This window comes from Macadamia integrifolia, chromosome 13, assembly GCF_013358625.1.
Source record: "Macadamia integrifolia cultivar HAES 741 chromosome 13, SCU_Mint_v3, whole genome shotgun sequence".
Lineage (NCBI taxonomy): Eukaryota > Viridiplantae > Streptophyta > Magnoliopsida > Proteales > Proteaceae > Macadamia > Macadamia integrifolia.
Genome location: NC_056569.1, coordinates 1,337,562 through 1,362,949, shown reverse-complemented (window position 1 = coordinate 1,362,949; position 25,388 = coordinate 1,337,562). Strand labels below are relative to the sequence as shown.

The 25,388-nt window shown below is 37.2% G+C and overlaps 3 protein-coding genes across 3 annotated transcripts; 2 read left to right on the top strand and 1 right to left on the bottom strand.

Moving 5' to 3' along the window:
* Positions 1–24: 24 nt before the first annotated feature.
* LOC122058761 (peptide-N(4)-(N-acetyl-beta-glucosaminyl)asparagine amidase) lies at positions 25–15,135 on the bottom strand. Its single transcript, XM_042621433.1, has 17 exons — positions 14,980–15,135; positions 14,825–14,878; positions 14,503–14,733; positions 14,252–14,350; positions 14,074–14,160; positions 12,837–12,919; positions 11,495–11,608; positions 9,159–9,213; positions 9,001–9,087; positions 7,133–7,188; positions 6,928–6,987; positions 6,697–6,784; positions 5,855–6,610; positions 5,689–5,749; positions 3,089–3,191; positions 383–517; positions 25–316 (listed from the first exon to the last, which is right to left on the bottom strand). The coding sequence occupies exons 1-17, from the start codon at positions 15,055–15,057 to the stop codon at positions 232–234; spliced, it is 2,232 nt and encodes a 743-aa protein (XP_042477367.1). The 5' UTR covers positions 15,058–15,135; the 3' UTR covers positions 25–231.
* Positions 15,106–21,418, top strand: LOC122058762 (coproporphyrinogen-III oxidase 2, chloroplastic). The gene is given in 9 exon segments (XM_042621434.1): positions 15,106–15,550; positions 15,553–15,709; positions 15,711–15,798; positions 15,800–15,937; positions 16,151–16,226; positions 18,027–18,121; positions 20,685–20,809; positions 20,961–21,059; positions 21,144–21,418. Coding segments are annotated over 7 exon segments (717 nt in total). The 5' UTR covers positions 15,106–15,405; the 3' UTR covers positions 20,703–20,809; positions 20,961–21,059; positions 21,144–21,418.
* Positions 21,419–23,924: 2,506 nt separating this feature from the next.
* On the top strand, positions 23,925–25,001 carry LOC122058763 (peptidyl-tRNA hydrolase 2, mitochondrial-like). The gene is made up of 2 exons (XM_042621435.1): positions 23,925–24,259; positions 24,330–25,001. The coding sequence occupies exon 2, from the start codon at positions 24,350–24,352 to the stop codon at positions 24,863–24,865; it is 516 nt and encodes a 171-aa protein (XP_042477369.1). The 5' UTR covers positions 23,925–24,259; positions 24,330–24,349; the 3' UTR covers positions 24,866–25,001.
* Positions 25,002–25,388: the final 387 nt, after the last annotated feature.

The following is a 25,388-nucleotide window of genomic DNA, read 5'->3' as shown; positions in this document are numbered from 1 at the left end:
CACATCTATTCGGAAAACTCAGTATTCAACTAGTAGCCTACCAATGGGAACCAAATATATTCATATTCAGCACCAAAATAAAGACAGTAAATAGCTCAACAACATTTTTTCAGACATATAATCTGATAGTAACTTTACAATATGTTGATTTCAGGTACTGATATCTTATAATAAGGTTACATGAAATGAACAAACTTGTTCTGCAAAGAGGTGAATGCTATCTGTAAGGCACTAACTGATTCTTTCAAAGAGGTCAATGCTACCTATTTGCAGCCGTGATGTTGCTTGAACATCTCGAACAGCCAAAAATCTAAACCTGCCAATTTTAAACAAAAATAAGTAGAGGTGAATGTAAAAGAAAAGTTGTCTTTTAGATATTTACCTAAATGCATTTGACGGGCATCCCAATGAATGAATCTTAAATGTTTTCCGCTGGAAACGTTTTTCAAACATCTGTGAGGTTTGCTTATCCAAGACGTGCCAACTGGAGCCCCCATCATCAGTTCCCTCAACAACCCTGAAATGCGAAAAATTATTTGCTCAAAAGTGCCAGGTATTGTAGCACGAAAATAAATGAGTGCTAAACAGAAGAGCCACCACTGACAGATGACCATTAAGGAAATAAATACACTAAAAAGAAAATTAATTGATTCATGCATAAGGAGATAACTGGTTAAAGTTCAGCGTACATGTTAATATGTTATAAACACAACACACAGAACAGTGATGAAGATCTATCCATGGTTCTAAAAAGGGTATTGGATAGGACGATTCGACAAATCGATATTGGTATCTTCTGTGCCTGATGCCGACACTTTCCCGATACTGTATCTGTGGATTGGTTCTAACTGGGGGTAAATCTGTCTAAAAAAATAAATATTTAATCAAATTGAGGGTAAAACCATTCGGTTCGGCCTAATACAGCCGATCCGTATCATTATTGGTATTGGCAGAGACCAATATTGATCCCGACACCGTTTTTTAATACCATGGATATATCACAAGAGTAGGCTTATTTTAGTGGAAATAAGCTCTGGGTTAGTTTATATATGTGTTGGGTCTTTGGTCCAAGGGGTTTATGCTATAATAGGCCACTTTAATGGGCCTAAACTAAGGGACTAAGGGTAGTAGCGAGGACCATGAGACTAGTAAGCAGGATTAGTTTAGTCAAAATTTGTGGGGTTATTTGAATCATTTCATTAAAAAGTTAGCCAAAAGTTAGCCAAGCATTCAAATTATTAGGAATTTGAGTCCAGATTCCATTCTAAGCCCATGTTTGTATGTTGTTTTAGTCTTTTCATATTAAAAATAAGCTAAGAACAAAAATCATTAGGAAGTTGGGTCCAAATTTCATTCTAAGTTAATGTTCCGATTTTAAGAGTTCTAGTTTGAGTAAGAGTGCTAAATACATGTCTGATTTTACTATTCTAAGTAGCATTTATAGTTCCAAGTTATTATAGTAGTATTCGAGAGAGTTTATGAATTCTATATATAGATATAGTGGCCCATGTCCTCACCCACAAAATTATGAGTAATAATATTATTGAAGTTTTCTTCAAGTACTGCGGATTGAGTTCAATTTTTTCTAGCTGGATTCTCAGGTTCAACTTCGTGGATTCCACAGCCACAGCAGGTGGATTCCTGTCCTTTAATCTCTTCCGCTTTCTATTTTAATCTCTTAACAAACTACAGGGCGGATTATCCTCTCTTTAACCATCAGAACCCTGTTTTCTTCTAAGTTTCAGGTTGCAATCTTCTTCAACATCTCTCTGTTTATTGGTTTTGACTTGTCTCAACTTTTAGTTTATTAGTTCCTGGGCTATACTTCTCTCTGGATTTCTGGTGTCAAACTCTGAATTTTAGCAACTAGCATACTTGTCTAATTGTCTATTTCTCTGTATGGGTGACCCTGATTCTGCTAGTCAGTTCTAGATATCCCTATTTTGGAACTGTACTTGCATTCAACAGTACACAACGCATGAACCAATAGTGCCCTTCTCACAACAAGAAACAGGTATACCCAATGTTGACTTAAAATGTTTTCATGACGATTTAATACCCGCACAGAAATGTCTTTATGTGGCTAGATGCCAGTGATAAGAGTACTTGTACGAGAGTTTTGAAATTTCACTGTGAAAAATGAGGACTATGTTTTTTTTTTTTTCTTGGTATAAGTGGACTATGTTTAGATGTCTAAAAAAAAAAAAAATTCAATGAAACTCGAGGAAATGTTACAATTTGCATATTATACAAAGAACTCCGAATTTTGAAAAATATCTGTCCACAAACATACATGGTAGCATACATAAATGAATATTACAAGTTAATCAGAAAATACAAATTATTTGCTATTAAGATTTATGATAAAAACATCTGAAAGCCATTTAACAGTAGAAAAACTTCTCAGATTATACTTCAAGGTTCCTGAACAATATAAAGTTTTAAGCTGGCTTGAACATAGTTCAAGTTGAGGTTATCATGTCATGACATTATGCTTCATGAAATAAGTTGGATTTTACACCAACTGTTAAATTGTAACGCCTCAGCCCCATTAACCTTGGCACAATATTGTCCTCCTTGGCCCATGGGCCTTAAGGCTTTACAATGCGTTGTACCATGTTAAGGAGGCTAGAGCTTATCCACTAGCCCAGCAATCGCCTCTAGGCGATGTGGGACTAAAGTTTTTACATCCTAACCGATCTCCCAAACCCCCTGGCACTTGCCGTATTCTTAGTGGGGACATCTCACCGATCTCCCAAGCGGGTACAGTACACTTGCCATATTCTTGGGTATCACATAAATTCTACCGAGTCTTCCTAGAGTCAAGTGATTGCCTTCTAAGGAATAGAATAGCAGAAAAACATTGGAACCAATCCCAGAAATTTGGGACAAGGCTTAGCTGAATTAAATTTATCTTTTTTAGGGGCAAGGCCTTTAGAGACAAGCATTCCTGATTGAATCAGCCAAGGATAGGAAAACGAAAGGCAGTTTCAACATAACATTCCTCCCACTTTTCAATGTTACATATGAATGCTTAATAGATAATCACAACAGCCTCCAAATCAGTGGTTGATAGAAAGCATCTTACCAATCCATTGGATCTCTTTCTGGAGCATCGTTAGCTGACATCAATTCATATGCTTCAAGACCAAGCATCTGTTCATCCTTTACTTTGTATATTATCCAACCACCTACGTAATTAGACCCAATTATTTGCAGAGAGAGAGTAAAAATTAACACATTAAAAACATTGTGTAAGCAAAAAAGAAGATATTCTTAGTGAGGCCAGCAACCACTTGTATTGAGCATTAAACCTTTGCTGCACAATAAATGGAGATGCATTTCTTATAATCCTACCTCGAAAATTAATTTTAATAGATTCCTAATAATTTTTCTAGCTAGATAACTGAATGCCTTATCATGGTTCCTAGTAAGATGGCTCATTGCCAATATCAATCTAAAACCAAAATAGCATAGTGTTTTTTTTTTTTTTTTAGCACACTCCATGATATATAAATGTTATACATATCCTTTATAGAATTAACACTGAAATTTGAAAATTGTTACTGACTGAACAAGATATAAACAAAGTAAAGATCAAGATATAGTTTTTAATAGTTAACAAATCATTAATATTATGATTAGTGTTAAGGCTGATGTTAAATTTTGGGTGAAAGGGGTATTATATTGATCTGTATTAAAAATGGAAACCACATAGAAGTCAGAAGGAGCAAAACAAAGTTTGACGTCACACGCACACACACACACACACACAGACCTAACCATAGTTGTCACGACGTCAAATTGATCCAAGGCCGTGGAGGGGTGGCTAATCGATTTGGCGATGAATCGCCTGTTATGACGTTGCCATGGTGGTCAAATCGCCCATGTGTCATTTTTTATTTTCCTTATTTTCTGAAGTTATTTAGTATGCTACTTTTTTATTTCCCCTATTTTCTAAAGTTATTTAGCATGCTACAAGCCTACAATATATACCCTATAACATATAAAACCAACATCAAATCATCAAAAATCAACATAGCCCTATCAAAATCACCCTGCATTTTACAAAAAATCGACTGCCAAGTGAATCAAGAGTGACCTGGCGTCCATGGCGGTGCCATGGCGACGCCTATCAGCCAATGGTGATCGCCATTTGTGAGTCACGTAAATCGTAACACTGCCATGAACTTCTTTTTCCACCAGGACGCCAAATCTCCGCCTTGGCGACGCCATGACAACTATGGACCTAACTGTAATGACCTCACTGAATCATCATGGCCAATGAATATCTAGCACCAAGAAGAAAGTTCAGCTGAAGCAATTCAACTGTAGGTTATAACCACTCAACTAATTTCTTCAGCTGGCTCAACGCAAGGTTGCTTTGATGTTTTCCTCAATTAGCCATCTAAGGAAATACATCACGACAATGATATTAATGTCAACATATTACTTGCACATTAATACTCCATGGGTTCAACACTTATTTGTGGTCATTTACAACAGCCTAAGAATGGAATGGAGTACTGGGATTCATATGGCCAAACTCAAATTGTTGAAAACAAGCCTTTAATGATGAGAGAGTGGTCAAAAGTCTAAATTGACTTTGTCTCAATTGGTGATAAATATAGCAAATGAGGAACTACAAAAATATTTGGGATTTCCCACTAAGAAAGCAAGCAAAGAGCCCTCCTTCATGAGAAATCTTCTGATGCACAATCTGAATTTAATAGGCTTTATTTTTGTAAGGAAAAATCTTCTATTTAAGGCTATTTTACTAATTTTGTTTTATAGTATTACAAGAATTAAATTGAAATTTTGGGTTACTTTTATGCCATAAGTGAGTATAAAAATATTATAGAAGAACTGAAATAGAAGTTCAATTCAAAGTCATGTCAAAAGAGTTGGTGAGTACCCAAAATGTGAGAAAGATGGTGTCAATCATTAACTGTTTTGTTTGAGAAACTTCAGAGAAGTAAACTTGTGTTTTTGCTGCTAGATGCATTGTTATAGTTGCATTTGTTGGTTGTGCTAACTCATTGGTTCCCAGTGTATTTAAAGAGCATTATTTAGATTCTGATATTTCTATTTGTTATTTTCTGTTATTTTTCATTGCTGATCCACGGTATTCAAAAACATATTTAATCATCACTCTAGAATCTACATGTAACACTTCAAAATGTGGTACCACAAAGGTATCACTATTCATAATTACTATTCATGCTCTTATTCTGAGTACCAGTCATTGTACTGTCAGAAGGACTCTTTCTCCCATTTAATCTTTCCCAATTTTAAAAGATCCAGCCGAAACCCTGCTTTCAAACCCTACATGATTTCCGAATTTTCAGGTCCTGCAAAAAAAAAAAATTGATCTTCTAACCCCTCGCCTCTTAACTATAACCTGTCTGTTTGTATATTCTTTTACTAAATACTTGTTTCAATACTCAAAAAACCAAAAACAATTTTATACCAAACTCCTCAAGTCCCCATTGTTGGCCTGATATTACAGAATTATACAACAAAAATTTTGGTAACTTTAATGAGCCAAATTTCCTTTGTTGATTTTTCAACATCCTGCCCAGAAAAAGCATCATATATTTACTATTTCTGTCCTCTTTTTATTTTGTTTTTTCATTTCCTAAAGCTGAGCAGGCAAATCTACAATCTTCAGTTCTTTCACAGTAATACCTTTTGCTCCATTTGGTTCCTCCCACTTAGATGTTCGAATACCATCAAATGCTGATGTGGCCTGCAATTTATTGTAAACATCAACATTATACCTTCCAATAAAACTCTTCACAAATACCACTCAAAATAATGACATCATAAATCTACTACCCAGATGGTAACTTACAATTCCAAAGGGAAGCTCTTCACCACTTGCAAGGACTAGACCAGAAGATATTCTGTTTGGTTTCAAAAGTGGTAATGAAAGGGATCTTTTACCAAAGTTGTCACTACTTCTAAGATTATCAATGATGTCATCAAGAGCATCCAATGCAACGGGTAAAGCAATGGAAGTTCTGACAGGATCACCAGCCAAACAAAAGTTTACCCTCCCACATGTCTCCAGTTTTTCACTCTTCAGGGAAAGGGCAGCAAGTAACTCATCCAGAGGAGGAATTATTTGCTGCACAATGTTTTTTAAAGAAAGTAATTCCAAACTTATGGAACCACTCCTTGATCTAAAAGAGGCATTTTTAAGATCCAACAGTCCCCTTTTAACTATCTCTAGGATTTCAACAACTTTAGATGTGGGGAAATCATTCTCAATGAATTGAGACAGAAGAGAACCAAATGCATTGAGAATGCTTGTAACATGCTCATCAACACATATACGGACTGGGCATTCAGAACAACTCAAAACGTCAGAACCCAATTCAGATCGAGCCATCCGCCATTCCTTAGCCCCACTCTGTCTTCCTGGTAATGAGATTGAACCATCATTTTGAGAATGAAGGCCTCTTTCAAGCTCATCTCTTTCACTCCTGTCACGATCTTCCAGTACAGCAAGCATCTCAGATGTAAAACCTTTTTGACAATCTTTAGTTATATCAGAGAGAACAGAAGAGACAATAGGCTCTGTTGTAATATTTCTCCTAGACAGAACCTGCAAAAGTAATACATTTCTGCTTCATAAAGGGATCAACATCAAGGAATGTGAAAGGAGAAGATTAATTTAATCTTTACAATTACCTCATGCCATTTTCTTGTATAACGTTTAGTAACATCACACACTCCATCTTTCGCAATTGCAATTACATAATTCAACTTCTTGTTCCAGCTTCAAGAAAAAAATGTAAAGCAACCGTTAAAACACATAAAATAATTCAGTTGAAAATAGAAGCCCAAATATTTTCCAATGTATGTGCAGATTCAGTGACATAAGTCACAATGTAAAGATTGAATGCAAGGAAGAGAAAGTACCCCTTTTCGTATAACAATGGCTTGTCATACACTCCTTCACAAGGATCAAGATGCATCCACCTGTATTATCAATCATTTTAAGCTTTGACGTATTCGGAATGAGTATTATCAGAAAAAAAATTACCGTCAAAAAAGGAAATTGAAATTGAAAAAAAAAAAAAAAAAAAATTTGTACACAAGGAAATCAGTAATTTGATAAAATTACCTTCCCAGCAAATTTGAAAAGCACTCTGTCCAGACATGATCTGTGAAATCCAGGATCTGCAATGAAGAACGAATAAGCACAAAAAGACCTAGCCTTCTCCAAAACCACAAGTTCTATGATTTGCAATCATCAAGGCCCCCACAAAAGTCTTCCTTGAATAAAGAAAAGTACAAACAGAGAAAGATAATGGGAGGCTTCAAGTTGTATAACTAGGCTCTCACACATATAAGCTGGAAAAAAAAACCAACCAACAGAACCACAAAAGCTGTGCTTCACTTAAAGCTAAACCCAAGGTGTCAAGTATGTATCAGACCGATACGGTTGACACATATCGAGATTGGCCGTGTCGATATGAAACGGAACCGATTCGTAGAAATATTAATGTACAGAAGTAACATAAGTACATAACTGTATCGAATCAATATAGACCAACATGTTTTGATACGGACGTATACAGTTGATACATGCTGCCAAAACTCAAAAATCCCAGCTTTTGAAAGATAACTTATTCCCATTTGATTTCTTTGGCCAAAATCTAAGTGGAACCATTTGCACTCAGAAACAAGCTAAGAATAATGATTAAAAAAGTGGAGAATGAACATCAAAGCCACAGGTTGAAGTATGCTAAAGAAAATCTATTTTGTTTGCTTGAATCTTGATTTTTCTTGCTTGTTTTTGGTATCATATTAAAAATAGAAAACCGACCCATACTTGGTTCATCTTGAATGATATGTGATTGATAATGTATAATTATGTTTGTTGCGAAATATTTATTATTAATAGTAACATACTACAGTTTTTTTGGGGGTAGAGTTACATACTACTTCAGGTTTGTTTAATATGTTACAGTAGTAGTATGATTAATGTATATAATTAATGTATGCTACTTAAAACTTAGTAGTTAGTAGTATGTTTAGTATGTTTATACGTACATATTGCTTGCTTGGTTTGGACCTTTAGGGGTTACTTTAGGCCAGTATTCAAATACGCAAATAGTTCTCTTCTTTTTCAAATCTTCTTCCTTCATTGCTTCTTATTACTTATTAGTAGGTTTGATATTGACCTTGCTTATGAATATATGAATCACATAGATACCGCGAAGACGATAACCTGAGATTGGTCAGATATCATTATCTATTGCTTATTTATGGTGCACTACACTTAAAAGCACTAGTTTTGCATGTATAATAAGCTTATCCATGCATATCATAGTGTATCTTAAGCATATCTACCATCTCTCTGATACACCTCTGAGACGTCCCTTAAAACGAAATTTCTAGTAGCTCGATACCGATACTTGACACCTTGGTTATATCAATAACATACACTTGCATCTAACCATCCTCATATTAGAAAAACCCAACATTTGGATGCGCCTAAAAAAAAAAAAAAAGAGCAACCCAGTGCACAAGGCTCCCACTACTGCAGGGTCTGGGAGTAGCAAAAATACGCAGCCTTACCCCCTGCTTTGCAGGAGAGGCTGTTTCCAAGTTTTGAACCTATGACCAACATGTTGCAATAGTGCAACTTAACCGTTGTGCCACAAGCTCACCCAACATTTGGATGCGCCTAAGCCTGTTAATTTGAGATAGCCCTTATACCCTATGCTAGATAAGCCGGGAATGGCTTCCCCTTATGTGCATTTTTCCATGAACACATACTACCATCTAAACAAAGAAAGCAATTTAAATTCTTTAGTTATTTAAACAATGCTTAAACAGCATTGTTGCTAAAACATGCCAATTAGTGCATGGGAATGCTTTTTATTAAATTGGGTACAACAAAGGAATCTTCTTGGATACTTCTATAGCTAAAAGCAGAAAACATATATTTTCTATTGAAATCTTCTGAAGATACTAATGACTTACAAGACGAGATTCGTATCCAAATGTTCGACAAAAAAGCGTAAAACAATTAGCCCACTCTCCACAGCGCCCTCTTCTTGTTTCTACAAGCTGTATATATAACAAAAATGGTGAAGCACCATAAAATAGAAATTTCTTCACCATGAAAGAAAAATCATTACCTTTAATGGGTCATTGTACCGTGGAAAGCGGGTGATTCTTAAGCAGAATTTACACCTGGCGTTTGTAATAGAATGAAAAATTAGAGGTATACTATTTGAAAACAAGCATGGAAAATGCACAATATGTAAACAACTGGAGACTTCTGATAGATTAAATCATTATGAACATATTAAACAATTGTACAGTAGATTAAAACAATGCAAGAATCGCTTATCAATAAAATCACGTAAAACATATCTTGATGAGTTATGGGAACTATAGTTGTCACGGCATCTAGGCGACCCAAGGCATTGGAGGGGGCCTGGAAGCAAGGCGACACCAACAAGGCGTCCGAGGTGCCTGATGCACCAATATATATATATATATATATATAAGAATAGACAATATGAAAAAAGGACACCTAACACATTTAAACAAGCAACCTCAACAAAAGAAATATGTGCATAATCATGCCAAGTAGGGGATTATCATACAGTACACGGAAATAAAAATCTCAACTTTTCATGTGCATACAGAGAGGTAAGTAACTCAAAAACAGTATACTCAGATAGCTCACAAAGAAGTAAGTGGTTACTAGGGGTTCCTACCAGTCTGTGTCGAGGAGGATCTTACCAGGGAAGGTACAAGGCACCTGGCCAAACTCCACCAAGCTGTGTCCAGAGAATCTTACCACAGTGAACTGTGAGAATGCCCAATGGAGCCCTGAATGTACAGTGCTGCTTATTTTCTCTCTGTCCCAAGGCCGCAAAGTGTATATGGGGACATGGCCCGAGCACTGGGGAGGAGATGGGGAGACAGGGCTTAGGTAACTGAGGTTGGGTAGGGTAAAGATCGAGGGTCTTCTTTTTTTTCACACCCGAATTTTTTTTTCTTTTTTTTTTTTGGGGGGGGGGGGACACATCAAGATTGATGAAACCCTTTATTTTTTTAACTGTTGGGGGAAGGAGAGAGTGTCAGGGTTGGAAATGAGGATCAAGAGCTCTGGGGAGGGGGAGGGAAATGGGGATGGGGACAGCTAGGATGGGTCTTCCTTCTTTGGAATAAATGGGAAAACCCTGAGGGCATCGACCATCTGGTTTGAAGGAAGCCATCGAATTCTCGTTGACCATCCTGCAACACCACTGTCCATGAGGACATCGACCCTAAGGGTTTTCCCTGTATCATCCCTACAGAAGACCAGAGATGGTGGTATTCCAGAGACCTCAGGTGACTCCTCAATGGCAACCATTGTTGACCAAAATTCCTCAGTAGCAGCCACCGGCGGCAAATACAATGTGATAATTTCCATAGTTTCAACAAAACGAGAAAACCCAGAATTCATGATTTTTTGCCAAATCACCTACATTTCTTGGTGGAACAAGGTGTACCATGTAACTTGTACTTAAAAGTTTTTGTATAATTTGAAACATATACCATGTCAGTATGTCACATGTTACCTTGTAATTTTATTGATAATTATGAAATGCTTTCCAATATTATATTTTTTTCATTCCTAATGCATGTCTTAATTGTTTTAATTGAATTTTGTTCATTCTAGTACTGAACTGTGTGGAATAGGCTATATTAGAGAAATTATACAGCAGGGTACAGCATAAACTAGCAATCTAGGGTCCGAATCCAAACTACCATTTTAAAGTTTATTTATTTATTATTTTTTACACTCTAAAGGTTCACATATGTTTAGATTTTTTTTTGTGTGTGTGTGTGTGTGTGTGTGTGTGTGTGAGTGCGTACGTGCGTGCATGTGTTAACAACCGGTTTAGTGATGTTTAATTTACATTTTCCTGATTGCGCCAAAATATGGCCATTTGATCACCGAAATGGCCAACCAAATATACCAGATTTTGGTTGAATTTTGGTTTCGGCTGAAATTCTGAACCTTGAATCAGCCTTATCTTAACTGAATGGGGGCTGCTTGCTGATTTAAACATTAAATACCAAAATAAGAATTCTCTAATACTCTCATCATAAGTACTGCCTCATCCCAGACGATCACAAGGAAACTATAACAATTTTTTTTTTTTATTTGGCATTAACTTGGAACACCAAAAATAAATAAATAAAAATAAAAATGCAACATTCAAACTTTAACAACTAATCAAAAATAAGGGAACAAAAGGACATTCCAACCGTAACAAAGACATTTAGCTACCTAAACCATGGACTTATATGCTGCATACAGTTGATTCTGTCATGAAGGTGGAAAGAAAATGAAACAATACAACAGACAACTCAAAGAAAGTATGTAACTAACAGGTCCAACTAGGATTTTTTCTTTTTTTTAAGGCTCTCAATTGTATGATCCATAACTAGAATGAACATAGATCTACCGTACCTATAAAGCTCAACTCGAGATCCTCCAAATTGCATTTCAGAAGGAAGTGGAGCACCCATGCCACAATTTATGGTTTCACTACCACAACTGTCACAAGACGGTGCATTAACCCACCTACAAAATTATTAGACATATAGAAAATTGAGAGGCATGGTAGGACGAGTAGAACTATTAAACCTTTAGGAGAACAAAAGAAAATGCAGTAAAATGTAAAAAGAGGGACATCAAAGAACACAATATTTCTCTGAAATCAGGCACACTAATTGGAATTGCCTCCTGTGCTATTAGAAATGCATTATCAGGTATTGTTCAATATGTCACTGCATTTGCTACCACAGTTCCAGTTTCTCGAAAATCACAATGGTGGATCTTCTAAGAATATTGAGGATTTCCTAATAAAATAACAAATATCTCCAAAACCATGTATGATCTCCTCAGTTGGCCTCCCACTATAGGTGTTCTTACTGATTTGACCATATTCATACCAATCACCACAAAACATTACAGACACAAAGGGTGTGCATCATGACTAATTCCACTATTTAAAGGTTATGCATCTTATTTAGTTAATGGATAATTTTTGAGAAAAAGCCTCACCATATAGAGGAATAGTTCTATAAGTATAATAAGATTAAAGGAGGCACCAGCTTGAAATGAAAATGTAATGATAATAAATATCAGTCGGCTTAAAATGGTGGTAACAAATGAAAAAAGAATAAATGAAATCAAGGGAAAGCTTCAGCAGCAGCCAGTATGGAAAGGAATTTCTTGATGGCATGCCTCGTGCCACATGGAGGGATGATGTGGCAATTCTGATAGTGGAATATCCAGGGAATGGCATGGATTGCATGTGTAAATGTTTTCCAGCAATTTTGACCATTGGATATCTGAGGCGCTAGTCGAAGTTCAGGCCCAAATTCAATCATATATCCTCCCATGTAATGGCATGCTCTCCCCATATTTCTATGCACCCTTGGGTGGTCTTTGAACTCTTGGTAGTCTTGAGTTTTTCAATGCTTTAATTTTTCCACATGGTAAAATGCATTTACATGAACTCGACATGTCTGCAAGGGACCCTAGGGTCTACATGTCCGCAAAGATTGGGCCGCATCCAAATTGCCATGTGGCTGATATTTGGGGGCTATAAGGAGATTCATTTCCAAGCGGGTTTTTTCCAGGAAAAATCTACCCTAAATTTGTATATGAGACGCCTTCTAGAATTAACATTGATTTTGCAGTGCTCAGAAGAAGACAAGGTCTATTATTAGTCAGCACAGTAGTCAATTGTATTCCACTAGTTCAATTTCAATAATTTCATGAGAGATTGCTAGATGAAAGGCACCTGAATGTCTGTTTGAACCAGAACAGCAATTGCAATAGGAAGGCATGATCTTGTTCAATTTTTGAAGGTGTGAAGTTCCCCTCCTAGAAAAAAGGTTGAAGTAGACTATAAAAATCCCACTGAAAGAAATTCTGGAATAGCAACCATATGATGTAGTCCAATAGAATTTTGAGCCCACCAACATAACTCAGCTTTCACTGCTATTCAGTCGATTCTTGATAATGTTAAACTCATCAAAAATCAAAAATAAAAAATAAAAAAGAAGCAGAAGTTTTAAGATGTCAATTTATTTTCAGAATCAAGCACCACATCCTTTTGCAAGTCACAACCTTGTAAACATCCATATGTGGAGTAGCAGGCCAAGTCCCTCAATGGGAGATAATGCAACAAAGGAAGATGTAGTAGAACAGCCCAATTTAATCAAACAGCAACAATGACAAGGCATACACAACACAGCTGATGGCCAAACAAGTAAGTAGTTCAAGTGAACCGTAAAAGATGAAGCCTAAAGTTAGTAAATCCCAAGCATCAATTTCTAACATGATTGTTCATAGGATATTTTCTTTCAAACAGATTTAAATCAAACCTGTGGCCACAGCATAGTGAACATCACAAAATTTTCACCTTCTTTGCTGAGAGTTTTTCAGGATATTCCAAAAAATTAAAAATTCATAACGCATCCTAACCAGAATAGGAGGATGCTTCGTGCATCTTCCCAAGTAATCTGGAAGTATACAATGCTACGAAAGTATAGTCTTAACAGACATATGATAGAACATTCTTGCCAATTAGATTGCTAAAAAGCACACCAATCATATAATTACAAGACTGTTTTCCATGGGCAAAGAAGCAGCTTAACTGGTGGTATTGAAAAAGGTTTGTATCTGAGTCAGAAACTCAGTGTGTATCTTGCACCAGGGTAAACAACAAGCACCGAGTTGTCTGGGTGACATTGTTAGTCAAAACAGCATGCCACAAAAATTTCATGACATAAAACAGTGGTCATCCTGAGCCAATATCTTAAACAAAAATCGGTGAATGTCTTTATGATATCCTGGAATATAATGAACATGGACATGGAGGATGACGTTACTCCAACCACAATTTGGAGGAATTTTCAGGTGTTTGCAGGTCATTATGGAACATTACATGTAACTCAATCCTTTCGTCACATTTATGCACAAATTGAAGCAGAGATTTCAGAAACTACGTAAGGCAAGCACCCAGAGACCACTACCTTAGCTAAAGAAACCAATGCTTTCTCCTCAAGTTCATCAACTGGAACCGCTTCACGAGCTGCTGATTGGCGCACTGGGTCTTCGTACTACGTCAACCAAGGGTCCAGATTAAAATCATGCTACATTCTTGAAGGGGAAAGATAGAAGAAAGGATGCGTACCAAGAAATTAGAATTACCATGAGAACCTGCGAAACATAAGGCCGAATCCTTTGCTCGAATTGTCCCCTATCTTCACTGGCACGATACTGCTGGAAGAAAAGGGCTTCCTCCTCGGCCTTAAAATTTAAAGAAATAGGGAGATGAAAGAGAAAAATCAAAACTTTAATTCAATTACTCAAAACCCAACTGAAACCCAAATGTTGTCTCAATATTTTTTTCTTTCTCTGTTTAAATTTGAAGCCTTCATCAGTGATCAAACTCCACTTACCTGAAGCATCCGAGCCAATTCCTCATCGGATTCCACAAACGCATTCTCGCCCTTGGCAACGTTTCCCGACGAACCTTCGTCCACTTTATCAATCGATAATGATCGGAGTTTATCATCAGATTGTGCAAGGGCATTGTCGTGCTCTTCATCAGTGGATACTATTCGGAGTTTGTCATTGACTGAATTGAGATCGGAGTCGTCCTTTACGAGCAGATTCTCGCCTCCAAAGATCTTCTCAACACAAATTACAGTTGGCTATCGTCATCAATAATGAACACAAAATCATAGAGAGGGAAAGAGAAGTTTGAAATAAAAATCACACCTTCTGTTCCTCGGGCGGAATTGAGGTGAGCGAGAAAAGCTGAAATTTGAGAACCTGTAAACCAAAAAAGAACAAAGAGAGTCTCGCTTCAGTATCAAACTAAGAAATAACCTTTTCACACAACCAGAGAGAGAGAGAGAGAGAGAGAGAGAGACTTCGAAGCCATCTTCGGTATCGTAGTCGACATCGAAGAGAGACTCATTGTGTTGAACGAGGAACTTGCGAGCTACCATTTCCAAATTCCAACTGAAGTTTGGATCGTTCTTCCTTCCTCGCTAGTCTTGCTTTGCTTGCAGAGATTAATTAATTTATTCTTTCCTTCCGTCAATTTATATGTGATTATGTAATGTTCCTCTTCTCGTTGACGCCAACGACCTTAATCGTTGGTTTAAACCGTCGGATCCGAATCAAAGAGCCAGCTTTGAACTGAATTATACTTTTGCCCTTGGATTGGCATCCAAGTTTCACAAATTCTTGTCTTCTTCTTCATCTGCGTCTTCGTCTTCGTCTCTGCAGCTCGGCCTTCTCAACTCCTTTACTAACGTGAGCCACTGGTGAACATCTTCATTCTCTTCTAACCAATGCTGACCTCAATTCTATCTACTTCTTCTACTCTCTTCTCTCATCCTTCTCCTGCTACTACCTTCTATGCTTCTTCTTCATCCTCTTCAACCATTGGAGTCCTATCTCTTTCTTTCTTCCCCAGAAACTTATATCCCAAAATACCCCTCTGCATGAACAACGAACCAGTTTAAGCGTCCGATCATCTGTTGCCATTGAGAAAGAGACGCCACAGAACGAACGTCCAGATACATTTCTTCGTGATACCGATGGTCCATCCTCCATTAGGGCTGGCTTCGAGAAAATGATCAGAGATGCTCAAGACGGCGGCCGAAGGAGGTGGAAAGTTTGAGGAGGATGTGTGGTCCAGGCCCAGCGGTGGTGGCGGTATCAGCAAAGTCTTGCAGGACGGTGGGGGTGTGGGAGAAAGCTGGTGTTAATGTGTCTGTTGTGTATGGAATGATGCCACCGGAAACTTATAGAGCTGACAAGGGTGAGAATTCCACGGAAAAGCCTGGCCCGGTACCGTTCTTTGCGGCTGGAATCAGCTCGGTATGTAGAAGAGTAAATGCTCTTGCAGATTGAAGTAGTTCTGGACATATATTTTGTTGGTCTTATTCATATGAGATGATATAGAAATGCAATACACTGCTCAAGAATTCCATAGTGCATTTGCTGCAAGTACTATAAAGTTTACAATGATTTGCGTTTCTATCCTTTCTCCTATCTAATTTTATCTTGTTTTTGGTTCTTTCTTATTGTCAGGTTTTGCACCCCAAGAACCCTTTTGCACCATCTTTACACTTCAACTATTGGTACTTTGAAACAGATGCTCCAAAAGGTGATCCACTTACAAGTTATATTTTTTCTAATCCTTGAACAACTGTATCTATTGTCATTCTTCTTCTAAGCATTATTTTCTGTGGATGCTTTTTCATTTTCTCGCTTATTTTTTGCATTTTTTTGGGGAAAAACGCTTCTTTCATATGCTTACTTTCCGTATTCCTATTACTTCTTTTTGGATTTTGTGGCAATCACAAGTTTTCGGAATCCATGTTCTGATATATCAACTGTAATTTGGTATGCTTTTAGTTCTCTATTTACCTATGGGAGTAGTAAGTGAAATCCAATACAATTAGTCATTTAGTAACTGTGGGAGTTACATAATCAAAGCTCAAAGTGTCTTTAGTTTAAGATATTATTAGACCCTGTGTCAAAGTCTATTTTAGAAATGAGTTCTATCTTTTTCTTAGATTGGTTAAAAAATAGGAAATGAAAGAGAATTATGGTGATCACTGGGCCGATGTGTCATTCTTAATACTGCACTACTTTAATTAAGAAACCAAATCTTGCATTATTCTTCATCTCAGTCTAATTTTCTGAGTAGCAATGACAAATTAAAAAGAATTGCCTAGTTGAAATATCTAAGAACATATGATAAGACGCAAGCTCTCTCAGTGCAACTACAAAGCTAACTTTTACTTTACTTTTAGCAAGGTGACATTTCATCGTGATTTTCTTATTCTTTTAAACACATTAGTACTGATAAAGCTAACTTCTATGTGGCTTGCTTCTGTTGAGGCTGTAATTGATTGTTATTTCTCTTCTTGAGCATGTTACCATATCATGGATAGCTTTTGATAAACATATTCATTACTTACATATTTGTTACTTCAAGTGAAAAAAAAAGGGAGAACGAATCTTGAGCAGAGGCACTCGCAGAAAATGAATCCGCATTAGCAGGCACATCCAAATCTGAATACGAAGAAGCAGACACTTCTAATTCAGTCTTGCAAAGAAAACCATCAATACGTCTATTCCTAATTGTTTGAATCCTTATAAATTTGGGTGACCAAGAGTGGTCCACTTTCCTGCTGTTGCATGCAGCACTAGGGGAGCTTTCCTTAGAGACTCTTCTGGACACAATTGTCCATCCAAAATTTCCTCTTTATCTCATGGTCTACATCCTATGCCCTGATCCCATAGCTGTTAGGAGGCCTAGTTGGTGTCCTATCCCCAATTCTTGCATCCATTTTTGGCCATGTTTACACGCTGCCATGAGTTTTCTACTCCCTTTTAGAAGTCCGTTTGCAAACTAAAAGTAGCTGAATATAAGACTCCTCATTGGCAATGAGAAAACCATCTGATACTGTCTCATTACTGGTCCTATTTGGGGAGGGGGGAGTATAATTATTCATTTGAACATATTATAGGGCAAGTTGATTAGGGATCTCAAATCGGCTTTTTAAGCTTAAAAAAAAGTGCACATTTGTCAAGATAGAACATGTGGAAGAAAACTCGAGTGACATATCCACTGGGCACTGCATCCCTTTCCCTTGTTAAGGTGGTTAATTGTTTGGATGGTCAAATGCATCTCTGCAAGAATATAATGCATACTCCACCAAATATGTTGGAAGAATGCTCTGGCTAAATGAAATGAATGGTCGTATTTACAGAAAATTCTCAGTCTCTTGAATTGCATTCACTTTAAAGAACATACCAATTTTTACCTGCTGGAATGAATTCATTATATCTGGAAAATTTAAAAACCATCTTACATGATATTGGTACTACAATTTCGAGAAAAAAGCCATTCATTTTTTTACTGTCAGTGACATATCTTCAAAATATTGGGCTACAGATGCTCCTGGAGCACCAAGACAGTGGTGGTTTGGTGGAGGCACGGATTTGACTCCTGCTTATATCTTTGAGGAGGATGTCAAACACTTTCATAGGGTATATACACATGAAACATAGTACGTTTTGCTATTACATGTTTTGAGTTTTACATCTTTCCATTGCCTCTAATTGTTAAAGCAATAGAATCATTTTGTTTCCTTTTATCTCATTCTTGAGTTTTGGCATGAAAGGAAAGTGTATGAAATTGCTGCCATTAGTGTTGATTCCTCTTCTTCAATAAATAACAACTATATTGAGTACAACCTTCCAAAGGGGAGGATGGTGGACTGCACCATCCCAAAGATTCACACCTATCAGGCAACCATGCTGGTTTCTCAAGGATTAACTATGAGCCCCCTATATTTTTCTGGAAATGCCTTAGTATGTCTCTCAGATCCGAATATGTCAGAAAGCTATCATATGCAATTTGGAGGTGTGTAGATTGACAGATTCAACTCTATCTTCCCTGGCTCCAGGGCCATCCACTACCCATATATGAGGCCCTGCATATTAATCTACTATAAACAACCTCCATATTGCTGCATTCACTATCCAAAAAAATCCCAAACTTCTTCTATATCCACTTTGCTAATGATTCCTTCCCTCCTTTTGATTGGATATCTTTGACGCATTCACTTATGTTGGATCTTTTCCTAATAAATAAATCTGGAACCAAAGGACCATTTTATATTTAGAATTTAAAGCAGTGTCTGACCCTTTGGGTTGGAATTAAACATGGGTTTTCTGCAAAATGCTAACACAGCTAGTGACTTGATCTGCCGAATCTAAACCTAGGTTTTGTATATGAACAGTGTCAGGATTTACTCACTAAGCATTTTTAGCTTCTCGAACAAACTGGGGCCCTAACTAAATAGAAGAGAGAAAAATGTTTGGTCTCTTCAGTCTAATTTATATTTGTTTTATGTGTGGCATAGACACCCTGTATGTTATATATGATTTATAGTATTTTCAGATGGAGGAAACTTAAAATGAATTTTTCTCATGTAGGTTCAAAAAAATACTTGTGATAAATTTGATCCAAGTTTCTATCCCAGATTCAAGAAATGGTGCGATAATTATTTCTTTATTAATGTATACCTACAATTGACCATTTCTGCTGTAATATCTTTCATATGATATAACATGGTTTAATTATTTTGATTATTTAAAGCTGGTGTGGAAGCACAAACATTATTTGTTTTTCTGTTGAACATAGTCTATGAGGGGCTTTGCTTCAAACTCTGTTTTTAAAAATAAGTTCATAAACAAAGGGGTTTGTTGTGAAGATGAACATATTTAATTAGTAGGGAAGTTGGAGTAGATGTACGACTGTGGCTCTATTAGAGCAAGATACCTTGCTCTTCCCCCTGGACTTATAATCACTCTCTTGGATACAAATGATTTATAATGGAGGGGTATCTGTATTTCATTAGCAGGTTTTGAGGGGCCCTGGCAGTGGCTGCAGGTGATAATCTGTGTGCATAAGAGAGGCCTTTGTCTTGGCTTCCAGGTTAGAACGTCTGATTCCAATGGAAGCCAAAAGTTTGCCTGTCAGCCACCTGAGGGGAGGTGTCATCTGGCCCTATTATAGAGTGGTACTGCTCTGCCGATGTAATTTCTCTTTCTGATTCGTGTCTGTGGTTTGGTTTGTCTTGCCTTGATGTTTTGAACCTCAGCAATTCTTTATCTACCTTCCCTGGTTCTATTGAATCCCTTTTGTTGTTGATCGAAAAAAGACAAGTAAGAATTTTCGAAATGATTTATATCTGTTTCTATTGTTGCCCGAATTGGCTCAAAATGATGCCTTCAGGAATTAGATGTTCCAAAGTCACAAGTAGTAGTCATAGTGCTTCCACACATGTTCTTTGTCCTCTCACTTAGTGGAAAAGCATATGTATATAGCAGATCCACTGAGTAATGTGACAGTTTTTCACTTGCAGCTTTGAACCTTTCTTCAGGATTATAGTTGGAGAACAATGCTTATCAAAACCATAGGTTGAGTGGAAGTGGGATATTGTTGCTTTAAGTTCATTTCAGTTAATAATATTCCTAGCATGAAATGATTGATTTTAGGTGAAGAGGAGGGAGACCGTATGCTAGAAATCACTACTGGAGGTGTGGTGGGGATTCTGATGTGCCTCAGCTGCAAGCCCATTGGTTGGCTCAGTTTGCTGACAAGTGGTGGTGCCTAATCTTGGGTCATGTTTCAGTTCAATCCGACATCACCAGGTGTCATATATATATATATATATATATATGGTGGGCAATATGGTTATGGTAGTCGACCAAATCTGAAATGTGGCATATCCAGGGAACTCCTTCTATGGAATATCAGAGTGACCAGCATCCTGCTTTGTGACAGAAATGGACGTGACAGCTACCATGGCTTCCGTTTGAGGAGCAGCATAGTGTACATGGATAATATTAACGAACATTTATGTGTAACACCTACAGCACCAAGGTGAAAGACGTTGGCTTGGAGGAATATTTTTTGATGATCTCAATAACTATGATCAAGAGATGCTTCTTGCCTCTGCATCTAGTAATTTCTTGGACAATTGTGCTGAATTGTCCTGTGTTGCCTATGTCCTTAACGCTAATAACCCAATTCTGCGTGCAGAATGTGCAAATTCTGTAGCTGCTGCATACATACCAATTATTGAGCGACGGAAGGATATGCCATTTACAGATGGGCACAAGGCATGGCAGCAATTATGAAGGGGACACTATGGGGAATTCAACTTGGTATAACACCATAACTATGCCTTGAATGTGAAATTAGATTTTTACCACCAAAAAAAAAAAAAGTGAAATTGGATTTATTATTAGCAAAGTTTTCCAGAGAAGGATATATTATAAGCACTTTCCTTGAACAATTGATTTGTGAAATGTGAAGGTTTATGATCGTGGTACCACATTTGGACTAAAGACAGGTGGCCGTATTGAGAGTATTCTTGTTTCTCTCCCACTCACAGCATGATGGGAATATGACCATGTAAACCTTTTCCCTTTTTTTAACTGGTTGGTTTTGTTTGGTAATGGTCAAGTTTATTGAACTAATTAGATTATCTATTCGCAGAAACCAGAAGAGGGCAGTGAAGAATGGAAACTATTAGATGCCTGCATCAACCCGAAGGAATGGATCTAACCTCCAAAGGATACCATTGTTTCATTTTGCCTGAGTGGTACCCATCACATGAATTTTTCTGGATATAGTTAGCTGATTAGAAAGGAGGAATTGTAATTCACTGATAGAGTAGTGAAAATTGTCATGCATAAATTGTGGAGATGGGGCGAAAAGTTCGTGTTTTGATAAATTTTGGTCAGTATAAACTAATTAGATTTTTTTTTTTTTTTTCCTTCCTTCTTGCTGTTCTCGAATGCCTTTCTGATGATGAGATAGTCATAGAAGCCCAAAGAATTCCATATGGCTTCAAGAAAATCTTACAGGAATCCAGTAGCTTCAAGCTCCTATTTCTGATGCGACAGACGATTTCCAGCTCCCAACTTATTCATAGGCTCTTATGCAAGAGTTAATTGATGGATTTGACCAAGCACTGCATCTGTTATCATGGCACGCCTGGTTTATTTAATATGGAAACTGAGTTTGTACCTGTTGGCGGAGTTGCAGATATTATTAAGATCCCTGCTTTCCTATGCCATCAAACAGATCTAGTTGCAGCTGCCATTGCCGTTCTCTGAAAGATTGAGAGGCAAGAGTTAAGGTGGTGAATCTTATCCAACCAGGACTTTTTTTTCTAACAAACAAAGTAGTGATGTATCTCCATGTGCTTGGTTCGTGCAGAATTATGGGGTTTTCAACTAAGCCAATAGCTGATTGGTTATCACAATGAAGTGGTACTGAGTAGTCCTCTGGTTGTTCATTAGATACATTAGCCATGTTCTCTATTGTTGTTGATCTTCCTCTGTTGTTGACAGTGATGATGTTGGTTGTCTCTTACTGCACCAAGTGATTGCTCCAGATATGGAGATCAAATAGATATCCAATGAAATTATTTCATTATCATGTTCAATTATATGCTGGTTTATTTGGTTGTCACACAATGATCTGGTTTTCCGATCCATCATCTTTTTCATCCTCCAATTGTTGGTGAAGCTATGGTCATACTAGCTACTATGCTACAAGCTATCTCCAAAGACTCATCAATGGATAATCATCAAGTGAGACAAGAAGGATGCTGTTTCATATCTGCAAGATAGATCTAAGGCACCTCTACTTGTCAGATCAATCTTGGATATTTTACATTTGCAATCTTATTTTCAGTATATACTTTCCTGTGTATTCCAGGGGGAAATTAGGAACTTGGTTGATTCCATGGTAAGGAGGATCTTGTTGGTAACGTATATGACTATTTAGCTCATTTTCGATCCGTAAATTCAGGAGTAGTGTTCCTCCATCCTTAAGTGATTCACATTTCTTCCAATAAAAGCGACACTTGATTTTCCTCATAAAAAAACAAGGGTTTTTTTTTTTTTCGTCATTGTGCCTAGTGAAGTTTAACATTTCATTATTTGCTACACGACAATACATTAGTTAGTTCATGTGACAGAGAACATAACACGAATCTCATTAGTACAATTCCAACTTGAAATGAATGGAGGAGGTAACTAAAATTACAAAAGATGCAATTTCGTATTTTATATTCATTTCTATTTAGATGATATTTTGGTAACTTTATTAGAACTTTGAATGAAAGTTTAAGCAATTTTTATCACTTATTTTGTCTTTGCGTTAAAATTTGATCAATGAAGATATGTAGATTCTTTATAATATGGGTTAACCCATGCACTGTCAAGTGGCAAAGGCACAGAAAGACCCCCTAAACCACATAAATTTACATAATACCATACGGCGGCTCGATCCATCCTTCCTGGAAAATCTAGCGACCGGTCGATGCTCTGCGACTCAACTACGCCTGTCCAAAAACCACCATCCCCCACCTGTCGCTCCCTCTCTCTCTCGCACCCTGATCGAAATAATCTAGGAAGCTAGACACACTTCCTCCATTTCTGGTGGACATTCTTCAGGTATCTTGATTCTCAATCTTTTTTTCTGGTTTTAGAAACTATGAACAGTCAAGTCATCTCATTCATTTCAGTGTTATTCTTTCTGGGTTAGATGAGATCTTGTCTGGGTATTGAGGAATTAGGGCGTTCGATGTTTTATTTCTGTTTGGGTTTGTCATCAGTGGTCCTATATTGTTAATGGGTTAAGACAGTCGATTACCCTTTTTTTTTTAATTAAAAAAGACAGTCGATTACTTAGGTTTTACTTATAAATGACAATTGAGTGTGGAAGCTTCTTCTAACATATGATTTCAGAGACACTTGGTTCTGGTTCATTGCCTCATTTATTTATGAAATGTATTATTAGATCCTAAGAAAGGGAATGAACGTCTCACTCAGGGAAGTTAAATTCTGAATTTCATTAAAAAAATTTATATAATTTCTGCACAAGAAAACGATCCTTGTGTCTCTGTGGACATTTCTGAGATTTCCGGCCTCCCCTTTTCGGTTTATGGACTGATGTCATGTACTGGAACGATATATGCATTTGCTTCTGCAAGTTAGATAATGGATTGATGTGTATGGAGTGATGATTTGGTTTATGGATTGATGATATGCTACTCTTGCTAAGTTACATATTTTCTGCTTTTTTGACAGGTTTTTTGACCGAATTCATAAATTTGGAAAACAAATTATTCCAAAATTTTCAACTTGTTGAGTTATTCCTGAATCCAAATTTGTCAACTGGACCTTCCAAAATTTTATGAGCAAAGCTTCTCTGTGACGAAACCTAACCACAGCTTTTTGCTGGATTAAAACCCTCAAGTCTTGCTTCTTGTCTCATAGAAAAAAGTTACAGTCTCCATTGTGAATGATCATTTCTTTCACTCATTCGTTCACCATACATCTCTAGAATTGGAGCCCCCCTCCCCCTTTCTCTCTTCTTTGTTGGATTGTTCAAGGGGGTTGGGATTTGGTGGGAGAGAAGGATACTCTTGAAGAATAATACTGGGACTATCCATCTTCTAATTCCACTGAGCAAGTGGGCAACTTGAGTTCTTGACACTTCCAAGGAAGCTTCATCTCTACATCATTTGCAAGTGCTGAGAGCAAGCTCTGTCATTCTCAAATCATCAAAAACTAGGGCCTAAATTGGAACCTAGAAAGGTGTGTTCTCATCTTGCAGTCTCTTATTTGATTATCTGATTATATGATTAACATTGCATATCCTAAATAGGAACAAAAGGGGTTTTGTTGATGGATCTGTCATGGATTAGTGCCTTATTGGTTGGAGCAGGCTGCCTTGCTTTGGGTTACCTAATTGGAACTCGCAGGCACACCCGATTCCTCGCCTGCGCTAGAAAAAATGCTGCATCTGCTGTTGCTGAATCTCACGGAATTGAAAAACTTGCTGACATTCTCGAAGACTTCAAGATGGTATTAGTTGTGAGGAATGACCTGAAGATGGGTAAAGGAAAGATTGCCGCTCAATGCAGTCATGCAACTTTGGGTCTCTACAAGAAGCTCCATCACAAAGCCCCAAAAGCTCTAAACAGGTGGGAGATGTGTGGTCAAGTGAAGGTGGTTCTGAAAATTGAGAGTGAGGAAGAGTTGCTGGTTTTGCAGAAAAGGGCGAAATCACTCAAGTTACCTACTCATATTACAGTTGATGCTGGAAGAACACAGATTGCTCCGAATTCCCGGACAGTGATGACTATTCTTGGACCTGCAGATTTGGTTGATGATGTAACAGGTGGATTGAAGCTTTTGTAGTGGTAAGCTTAATTCATTGTTTGTTATCTGCAAGTTTATAAATCTTGGTTATCCAGACCCAGACTGGAAGGCTTCAGGAGGACCCAAGTTCATGGAAGGAACTTGTGTGTCTGAATAAAATGGTTTTCATTTCTTTTGTTTTGGATTCAATGGGGTATGTGGTTTTTTAGATTTGAAAATGCAACCACTTGATGATGACTTCGATATATTTGCATTTAAAACACCTCTAGAGGCTAAGAGTTTTATTTTGATTCATTAGCCATGTTGCAGCTTGCAAAGCTTTCATAAACCTTCAACCAAGGATTAAAGTATCGGTATCGGTCGTCGTATCGGTCGGTCAAAATTAAGATACGTATCGGAGGGTATCGTATCGTATTGGAGATACGCTAAGATACGGTAAAGATACGCACATAAATAGATAGGAAACACTTTTTTATACACATTTGCATAAAAAAAATAGTTAAAAAAAGTTATATATAACATGTATTATGTATAAACAGTAAATTGAGAGTATCGCACTAAG